Source organism: Cryptomeria japonica, chromosome 1, assembly GCF_030272615.1.
Source record: "Cryptomeria japonica chromosome 1, Sugi_1.0, whole genome shotgun sequence".
In the NCBI taxonomy this organism is placed as follows: domain Eukaryota; kingdom Viridiplantae; phylum Streptophyta; class Pinopsida; order Cupressales; family Cupressaceae; genus Cryptomeria; species Cryptomeria japonica.
The window spans coordinates 608,454,584-608,465,428 of NC_081405.1; the positions used below are offsets into that span (position 1 = coordinate 608,454,584).

At 33.4% G+C, this 10,845-nt stretch overlaps 1 protein-coding gene across 1 annotated transcript; it reads left to right on the top strand.

Annotated features, from left to right (window-relative positions):
- The first annotated feature begins 3,875 nt into the window (after positions 1–3,875).
- On the top strand, positions 3,876–4,487 carry LOC131060096 (TMV resistance protein N-like). Its single transcript, XM_057993200.2, has one exon. The coding sequence runs from the start codon at positions 3,876–3,878 to the stop codon at positions 4,485–4,487; it is 612 nt and encodes a 203-aa protein (XP_057849183.1).
- Positions 4,488–10,845: the final 6,358 nt, after the last annotated feature.

The window sequence follows — 10,845 nt, forward strand, 5'->3', positions numbered from 1 at the left end:
GCATCCATGAGAGAGAGAAATCTAGATGGTGAGATAAAGTGATAGAGATATAAGGAGATATAAGAGAGGGGAGAAAGAAAGACGAAGATATAGACAAATAGAGAGTGAAGATGGAGATGGAGAGAGAAATGATAGAAGATAAATATGCATGATAAAATATGCAAGGGGAATTCATTATTGGGCTCATTAATTTCCAAACTTTTGGCATGGTGTGGGCATGAATATTGGTGTTAAATTGTATGCAATTTGCTATCTTTGTGAATGTAGAGCACAAGATTGAGCATAAGCTTCAAGTTAGAGACATGGTCTAAGTGTATTTGGGTATAGAGAAACTACAATAGTCTTCATAGAAGATAAAATGTCTATAGTATGGTTCATTTTAGATCATTGATTAGATAGGAAAGTTTTTGTTGTTGTTGGGATTATCCAATTATGTGAAGATATTTTTAGCGATAAATGTTGATTGATTAAGATTGTTGTGTTGAATGAATAATAAGAGTATGTTATTCTTCCTTTCAAATCTAGCACATAAAACTCCAAAAAATCACAATTGTAGTAATTAAAAATTATTATAAAAACTAGGGAAACAAGTCAAAATTGTCAATCAACAATTTTTTAAATCACATTTTATAGGGGGAAATTTTATTTTTTCTATTCCCCGGTTAATCCCATTTTTTACAATAAAAGGTCATCACTAATAATAGAGTAACAACTAATACAATTTCTAAAACATGGATTTCTCATGAATTACTAAACTTGACATGTGTTGTAGATTTCCAATGTGTGGACCTAAAAAGAAAGATTGTTTAATTTTGCCCTTAAATGACCAAATAACTAAATAGATACACTTAGATTGAAATGTGAGGAGAAGATGACTAAAAGACATTTCTAGGTCCAACAAAACATTGTATGGAAGATTGTAACAAAAAAATTGATTTAACACAGAATCAAACAATCACATTAACAACTTGAAAAGTTAGTTCAACATAGTCCCACAAGTATTATCAATAAGTTTACTTGGGTATGAAGACTGCAAGAGCAACATAGAACAACATTTATGACCTACTTTTGTTTGTGACAATGATGGAAATGATGATATCATTATTTTCATTGTGAAGATAGATCTGGATAGCTCATATATTATTAAAGGTGCTACTTATTTCATTGGAGTGTCATATTGATCACTTGGTTCTGCATGATCTAATATTGCATTGTTGTCTTGTTTTTCCCACTCAATGTGTTTTTCATTACCAACACGATTAGTCATATGGTTGTTTTATTTTACACAATTTGTCTACTTTTGATCTATGTGTGATATAATATTCATATACATAATATTTTTACAGAGCTTTTCTTAGCGATATATGCATAATATATTTTTTTATTGCTTGGACATTAAGAAAATAAGAGATCTTTGAGCAAGGGCCTAATGGATATGTAATTTGTACCATCTATCCTTTTCAAGCCTAAATTTTTTATAATAAATTTGACTTCAAAGAATTTTGGCTTGAGTTACTAGGATGCTAGAATTTTATGAGTTTTTTTTGGTGTTCTTGGAAGGAGATCATACTTCATATTGAAATAAATCTACAACTTAAATTTTTGGTTTATTTGTATGAAAATTTTGGATGTGTTTGGAGTGACCCTACACTATAAATTGTTAAGGTTATTTGTATGAGACGTTATGGTTTTTTAGAATGTATATACATTTAACATTGTTTAGTTATTTGTATGAGAAGTTTGAATGTTTTTGAAATGGTTCTACACCTAACATTGCTAGTTTGTATGATATATTTGGATGTTTCAGGAAGGACAACACCTTAAATATTCAGGTTATTTGCCTAAGAACTTTTGGTGCTTTTGAAATGAATCTACACCTTGTATTAATGAGTTATTTGAAATGAAAATTTGGGTGTTTCTAGAAAAAATCTGCATCTAACATTGTTAGGTTATTTTGTGTGTGATGTTTGGGTGTTACACAAATTTTTTTTATATGAATGTATGCAATATGTTTATGGGGATTATGTTTATTTTGTTTGCGTTGACATGGTCCTTTGTAGGATTCAATAGATTAATAAGAATTGCAATGTAAGAGCAATTTAAATAAGTGACTTAAATTCAATAATGTTTATAGAAATAGAGAATGGATCCCTTATTGTTTGGTACACTAAAGATTGTCACAATAAATTAATTCAACTTAGAAGTTAGATGACCAACTAATAGCTATTGTGTTGGCTTCTATGTAGCTACGACGAACACAATGAGATTCATTATGTACACAGAGGTTAAAAAAGGGTCATTTTGAGTTGATGTCTGATATGTAGTCTCTATTTCCTTGTTAACCATTCATTTTGACAACCACCAAATTTGCACAATTGGTCCAATATGCACAAATGTACCAGTAATTGAACACTATTGGTACCAATGAAGTTGTACAATTGGTCTAATTACCAACTTTATTTTTTCAACTATTAAGGACACAAGTGGGTGACTATTTACCCACTAGATGTTTTTTTAGTGAGTTTTTAATTAGCAAAATCCAACGAATGGTGATTGGAAAATGGGCGGTAACTAGGCCTTTTTCCCTACATAAAATATTATTTTGGTTCATAGCATTTTTATTAAAAAACCTTAATATCCTATCATCCACATAAGTTAGATCAACCACAAAAAGAAAAATCAAACACAAACATGAAAACATATTATGCCTGTGTTATATTTTATAGAATGTATTTTCATTTTTAAAATGGTAATATTATCACATTATATTATATTTTACAATTGAAAATATTAACATAAATATAGATATATTACAATATAATTAATGTAAAATATTTTTGAATATATACATTTAAAAAATAAAAATAAAAATATATCTAATATTATGAAGTTTACAGATCTCTACGAGGTTTTAGATAAAAAGGAAAAGTGAGGGCTCCTAGAGGTGGGCATAAGGGATAAGGGAGATAATGGGAGCATTCTGAGTAGCCCTTCGAATCCACGTCTCTGCCCAGCATATACTTCACAGGTTCATGCTTTCTTATTGTTTGCTTATGTTTCACGTTCTGGAAGAATAGGACATTTGCAAAGAGGGCACGGTAATAATTTGTCCATTTGTCAAGGCAATCTCTATGAACTGGCACAACTTTTGAATTTCATCATCTTCCACGAAAGAGCCAAACAAACAACACATATATCCTGCTCGATCTCATTAAAGCTCTCTGCAAAATCATTGAATGTCAAAACAAATAAACGTTCTCTGATTGTGTGGGCAGAGGCAAATGAAGTGGGAAAAATGTTTTCATGGAAGCATTTCAATAAGAGCTATAGATTTTGTGCAGGCTACGCCAAAAAAAGAAGGCAACAAATTACAAGGTGGGGTCATAGATATCTAAGCTGAATCATGGGATAGCAGGAGCAAAAGAACTGGTACCATTTTAGAAACTTTAAGTGCGCACTTAGGAAAGTCAAACATGTCACATGCGAATGCGTTCCGAAACATTACGGACAGTCCAAAGTCGAACAAAGTCGAATAAAAAAACAAGTCAATCGAAAAAATGCGAATAAAAAAATACATTTAGAAAATCAAAGGCTGAAAATTGTTCGATAGTCTTGCATTGCTCGTTGAGCATTCTCAGCTGTTGATGGCTAAAAGAAGGTCGTTCCTTTCATATAAGGAACACCTTCGGTGTAATTATTCAAAGTTGATTGTGGAAAGTTTGCTTTGAATACTTTAGAATATATTGGTCACAAAATAAATAATAGTTGTACACCTCATCGCTTTAGCTGTCTTACTATCATGGAAATAATCAAGCCTACGTGTCTTCTTACAATGTATTACCCATATCTGTGCCTTGCTCCCTGCTCCAACGTCCATGCATTCTTACAATGATCCAACATGTTCTTTGCCCACCTCTCTTTGTCTTCCACCCATGGAATGTAATCAGCCCTGTGAGCGTTCTTATAATAACCCTAAATGTGTTCTTCTTGTCACAGCTGAAAATAACGAGTGTCTGCATTCTTCGTGGGTTCCAAATTATGACGTATTTCTTAACCATCGTGGTGCATATGTGAAGGAAAGCATAGGTAGCCTAATATTTTATAATCTTGAGAATAAGGGATTGAAGGTCTTCTTTGACAAGAATTCAATCCAAGTTGGAAGCAAAATACGTCAGTCACTAGAGGACGCTATTTACTCTGCATCTCTACATATTGTCATTATTTTTGCTAACTATGCAGAGTCGAGTTGGTGCTTGAAAGAGTTCAATCTGATCTTCAAGACTGGAGCTCCCATCGTACCAGTATTTTGTGGAGAAGAGCCTTCGGAAATTCGAATGAAAGATAAAGATGGTATGTATGCTCGAGCCTTCCAAAAGCATAGGCAATCTGGGAATTTCGAGTCTCATACAATTGAAGAATGGAGGAAGGCACTTGATGAGGTTTCATATATTAAAGGCTATAATGTTGGTGTTATTACATTAGTTTAGATTTAATTAATAAAACTATCGGTGGTTGTGTTTTCAGTTGTGCAGTTACACAACCATTTGCTGTTTTGTATTGCCTATTTAAAGGCACACATTTAGAATGAATATGTGGATCTGATAATATATTTTATCCTACAAAATCAAATAATTAAGATTTTTCATTTGTACCATTCTCTGCAATCATGGTTTAGTTTTTTTCGTTCTATGTTGGCTCTACCATTTCAACATGGTATCAGAGTGAAAACTTGTTTCTATGATCTGTGGTTAATGGACGAATAAGATTGGGGTCGGCTTCTGCATTTGCTGTGTTGTTGAGGAGACAAAGCGGCCACTGGGCGTGACTTAGAAGAACTGTAGATGGCAGTAATATGATTTCAGTGTTTATAATGGTGAGAGAGGAACAATAAAAGGAAGGTGGAAGTGAAAATAGAGATATGATTCAAGTCCAAATGCCAAACTAGAATCTTGCAATCATGTTTTGAGAAAAGAGGTATGAAATGGACTTTCTCTTTATAGGGTGACATAACAATTATTTTGTTATCATTTTATTTGTCTTTAAGTGATAAAGATTATGGATAAAATAGTTACAATTCCTAAATTCGAAGGGCATGAATTCCACACATGGCAAATTAAAGTGCAACTATCATTAATTGAGAAAGATTTGTTGGAGATTGTGGATGGGACTGTAACAAAGCCACAAGATGCAGATGTAGCAACGAAGTGGACGAAAAAAGATCATAGGGCCACGACATTGATTGGTCTTGGTTTATCAAATGCATACTTGCATCATATTGATTTATCAAAGACATCAAAAACAATATGGGACGGGCTCAATGTATTGTTTGGTTCTCAGGCTTCCGGTGCCAAGATGTCTATTAAGCAGAAATTGTTCGGGTTAAAGATAAATGGAGATGATAATATTATTCAACATATAAGCATTTTTCATTCTCTCCTTAATCAACTTGCAGGTATAAATGCTAATGTCGTTGATGATGATGCCAAGGCAATATTACTTAACAGCTTGCCTTCTAGTTTTGACCATATTGTCTTCACTCTAAACAAAATAAATCCTAGCTTGGAAACAATAATCTCTTCTCTAATTGATGAAGGAAATGGAACTAATAAGAACTATCAACTTCCTCTGGAATGTGCTTTGGTTGCTAGGAATAAATCTAATGTTTCCAGTAGAAGAGAATTCAAATGCTTTTATTGTCAAAAAAATGGGCATGTGCAGATGAACTATTTTCAACGGGTCAAAGATCTAATCGATGGAAAGTTAAAGAAAGATACATCTTTTGTTGCAATAGAAGGTGAGGCCAACTTTTGTGGATTTGCAGTACATAAAAATGACTCATCTGATGGTTACAGTCCATCAGATGATATAGGGGTTGATACAAGATTTCTACTTTAGACAATAATGAATATTGACAGGAGGTCGGAGGTAGGAGGATCTTTTGTCATCTCGAGTTAACTTCTCACTTAGAGATGATCATTGCATGAGAAGCAACCTATCTATGTCCCTGTAAAGCTGGTGCTTGGCAGATTTGTCCCTAAAAAGGGGGTGCGATTTATCTGTGTTCCTGAAGAGAAGAGGGAGCTTGGTAGTGTGATTGTCCCTTCTAGGAGCAAGGGGAGGGACAGGATTGTGTAGGGGAGGTGGGAACTTTTGTTCTTGTGTAGACAGTTCCAGGTTTTGTGGTCAGGAGATCCACTGATGCAGTCAGTTTGGTATTTCTTGGGCGAGTGAGGACGATTGGTGAAGGCACTTCATCAAAGTCACTCGAGGGTTGGATTAAAACCCTTGCAACTTCCACTCTTGTTCAGATTAATGTAATAAGGGGGGGAATGTTGGTGTTATTACATTAGTTTAGATTTAATTAATAAAACTACCGCGGTTGTGTTTTTAGTTGTGCAGTTACACAACCATTTGCTGTTTTGTATTGCCTATTTAAAGGCACACATTTAGAATGAATATGTGGATCTGATAATATATTTTATCCTACAAAATCAAATCAATAAGATTTTTCATTTGTGCCATTCTCTGCAATCATGGTTTAGTTTTTTCTGTTCTATGTTGGCTCTACCATTTCAACATATACTTTTAAGGGTTAAAATTATTTCTTACTACACGCTCTTGTATCACGAGATTAATTGATGAATTTGAATTTAAGTTCTTAATCTATATCCTGTTTATTTTTCAGTAAATAACCATCGCTTTTCTTATAATTAATATTGGATATAGTAAATTGAATAAAATCAAGGTAATTTTGAACGACTGTTGTTGTGTAAATTGCAGAGACCAAGGAGAGCTGCTGGAGCAAATTGCAACGAGTGTTCCGGAGCATATTGATAAAGGGAAATCTCAGCCAAATCGCACCAGTCATCACTCCATTTTCTAGAGCGAATATCAGTCCATGCCTTTGTAAATATATGATGAACTTGTAGGTCTAGTTATGCCTTTGTAAATATATGATGAACTTGTAGGTCTAGTTATGTAAACGACATAGAAGTTGCCATAAATTTTCTATAGATCCATCTCGACTTGTTTGTTGGAAGCTCATTGGTCTAGATTTTGTTAACGAGATAAATGCAGCTTTACATAAGGATTTAGGAATAATGAGCTACGAGGTATTCTAAATTTCTGACAAATGTGGTTATGCTTTTTTCAGTTCTAAATTTCACCTTCAAAATTTGTAGAACTTGCTCTCTTGTTATTTTCATTTGAGAGCCTTGTGGTCATCTTTGAAAGTGTATTTTCAGCCTTGTTACTAGCAAAGCTGAAACTAGTGTATGACTATGACTCAGCGAATGTGAAGGGTATGTCTTAATAATTAACATCTCTTAAATCATTAAAATGATTTATTAAGATGATGTCTTACAAATCTAATTACTAGATGCACAATTTATGACTATTGGAGCATAAGTCAATCCATAATAAGCATCGACTACGATTATCTTCTTTTAATCATAAAAATGATTTACTTGAATGATATCTTAGGAATGTAATTACTAGACACACAATTTATGAGCATACTTCAAGAAAGTTAATGCGTGGAGGAAGGTTTTGTATTTTAAACTAGAGAATTAGATTGTGTCTAATTATATCTCTTTCAGAACTCTATTAATTCACCTAGTCTAAGAGGCAAACCTGTAAATCAAAATAATGTTAGATTTAGTTTAACAGACGACAAATTCAAGATTAAAGTTTACTTGATAAACGAAATAAAATAAAGTGAATGCTAAAGTCATATGATGACTACTACACATAACTTATATGCAACTTAAATAGACCAAATGCAACTTATATGCAACTTAAGTCATATTTTTATGTAAAATATAACTTATATGCAACTTAAATAGACCAAATGCCTATAAGTAATCGTAAGTGTGTGTGTTATCTCTAACTTTTATATCTAACATCAAAGGACCAATTGTTGAACACAAAATATTATTTGTTGTTATAAAAACAACATATTATTATATAGAATACAACCTATATTGAACACATAGGGTCCAATTATTTTTTCTTAAGATAAATGAGTTTTATAGGAACCCAAAACCCAAAATCATCCAAAAAGTAAATAGAGTTAACTAGAAACTAACCAGCAGCTAAACAACAACAAAAATAGGGGACTCGCCCCATCAACTCTAACCATAAGAAACATAATAGAAATAAGAAAACTATCCCAAAAACTAAGTAAGAGCTTCCAAAAGCTTAGTATTCTTCTAGATTGCTCTATTGTTGATCTCTTGGAGTTATTCCATGATGAACCTTGCATTGCCTATTTCTTACAACTGGTCCTGGTGGAGGGCCCCATAGATGCCTACATATCTTGGATTCTCTTGTCCCGGTCAGTGTCTAAGGATAATTCAGATCTGGTCATGTGAATTTTCTGCAAGGTGATTTCCTCGTTGACTCTTCTAGGGCCTTAAGCGCTATTATACATTGCTTCCTTACTAACTTTCCACAAAACCCTTAAGCTTACTCTTTAAATCTTGGATTTCATTCTCCAACCTGTCAATCCTAGCATCATGCTCCATCTTCATAACCTTAATGTCTTCCATAATTTTTTGGGATAGCTTCAAGAGTTTGTCAGTTTTATTAGGTTCAGATTCTCCATGAAAGAGTCCACAATATCTTTGATCCCCTGTTTCAGGAAAATAATTTCACCAAAAACCCATCAAAACCATTTCTCCAGGTTATCCAATGAATTGCCGAGGAGCTTGTCAATATCCATTTCATCACATTTGATCTCATTGGGGTCCACATTTAGGGGAATGTCAAGTCTAATTCATTTTTCCCTTTTCCTTGAATCTCTTCCTTTTTCCAGTTTTTTATTTTTTACGATTTTGTGGGCCCAGATTTTGGCTATGAGACATAGGGCATTTCAACTTTTTTGCTACCCATCTAGGTGGATTTTTCCTGCTAGTATTTGTACCAGGTGTGGGATTTTGTGGGGGGCCTCATCCTTCGAAGGTTTATATTTAGAATCCTTCAAAACCAGGATGTCATTCCAGTCCATAGTAACTCCACCCTCTACCTCACCAAACTCCATATCTAAACCATCATGCACCTCCTGGCTAGCTAAGGTCTTAGGGTATCTCATAAATGGGGAGAGTTTAACCTCATGAGCCTTAGCAAACCCCATAACTAGGAAGATTACAACAAATAAAATGGAATTGAAATTCTTTTATCATGCCTAAAGTGGTTAAGGATAGTAAAATGATAGGAAAATATACTAGCGAGGGCTATGTACCTCATGATAAATTCTGCCATATCTACTCAAAGCTTCAGAAGGCCCATTTTATTGTAGCCTCCATCTGAGTTCTTCTTGACTCTACTTCATTCACTCTTTTTATCATAAAAAGATGAAAGGGCTTCTTTTGAATTTTTCCTCTCCTTGTAGAATTTTTTACCCTCCATGCTAGGCCAAGAAATCTCAGTAATGGAGGGTTCATCAATCCTAAACTCTGCCCCCTACACACTTAGAACTCCAGTATTCCAATTTTTTACATACAAATATGTGAGCTAGTGATTCTGACCATGGAGTTTCCTGAAAAATGGTTCCATACCTCTATCCATGACTTCCCTTCAAACCTCTTCATTATTCTCCCAAAGCTCATACGAAGACGACTCCAATCTGTTCTTATCTCCCCCCATAAGATTGTTGCCTCTGTAAATTTTATGAGTAACACTAAAACAAGGCTTTAGACAGACAAAAACAAATCAAACCCATAGGAAAAATTTGGAAGGTCGCCACCATAAATTTCTGTGAATAGCTTTACACATGTGCAAAGTTGTCATAATTAATGCTCAATTGGAGAGAGATTTACGACATCCTCCCTCGCCATTTCACACAAATGAATGTTAAAATCTTTAGAAAACCCCTCATATATCATGAAAAAACAAGGTATTTATTGTGTTCACATTTCACCATGATAACAGTACTTGTTTAAGTGAGCATCTTATTTTATAAATGACACACTTATAGCGGATAGCTATGATATTTTGTTTAAAATAAAAAATTATTGATTTTCCTTGTTAAGGAATGTATTTATGCCTTTTTTATATAACATTTACAGGTTCTCTTGTGTTCAAGTATTGGTTCATTTTGACCAACATTTGGTAATTCTTTTATTTACATGTGGATTATTTACTTACAATATATAGTATAAATATGTGGCAAGACTGGATAATATAAGAACAATTTCTATAATGACTATTGGACCCTGTACAACTACTAGCCCCTCTAAATTTTCAAAATTAACAAATTCTAGCTTAGGAAGATTGATTGTAGAAGAAAGAACGAGTGGTAGAAAATATCTATCATCTAAAGGTAGCTAAAGAAGGAAGTTGTCTGATAGCTCAAGGTAGTGAATGTTTGATTTGGCTAAAGAGGATGGGACACATAATTTTTGACAATATAGTGAAGATCAACTCTACACATAAAGTAAGATATATGCAAAAGATTATCAAGCCTATAAGCACATTGTGTAATGAATGTTAGATGGGAAATAAAACAAATAAAATATTCAATAATAAGTATTATTCTACTACAAAACCCTTAGAGCTAATACATGCTGAGCTATGCAGAGCTACTAGAGAAATAGGACTAAATGGGGAAAGGTATTTTATGATACTTGTTAATGATTACTCTAGATTGACATGTGTTAATTTTTAAAAAGAAAAATTTGAATCCCTAGATAAGTTTAAAGCTTTGAAGTATATGGTTGAGAATGAAATAGATGCTATGATCAAATTCTTAAAGTTTGATAGAGGAAGTGAATTTACATTAAATGATTTTATTAATATTTGTAAATATCATGGTACTAGGAGACATTTATCTACTGCTAGGACCCC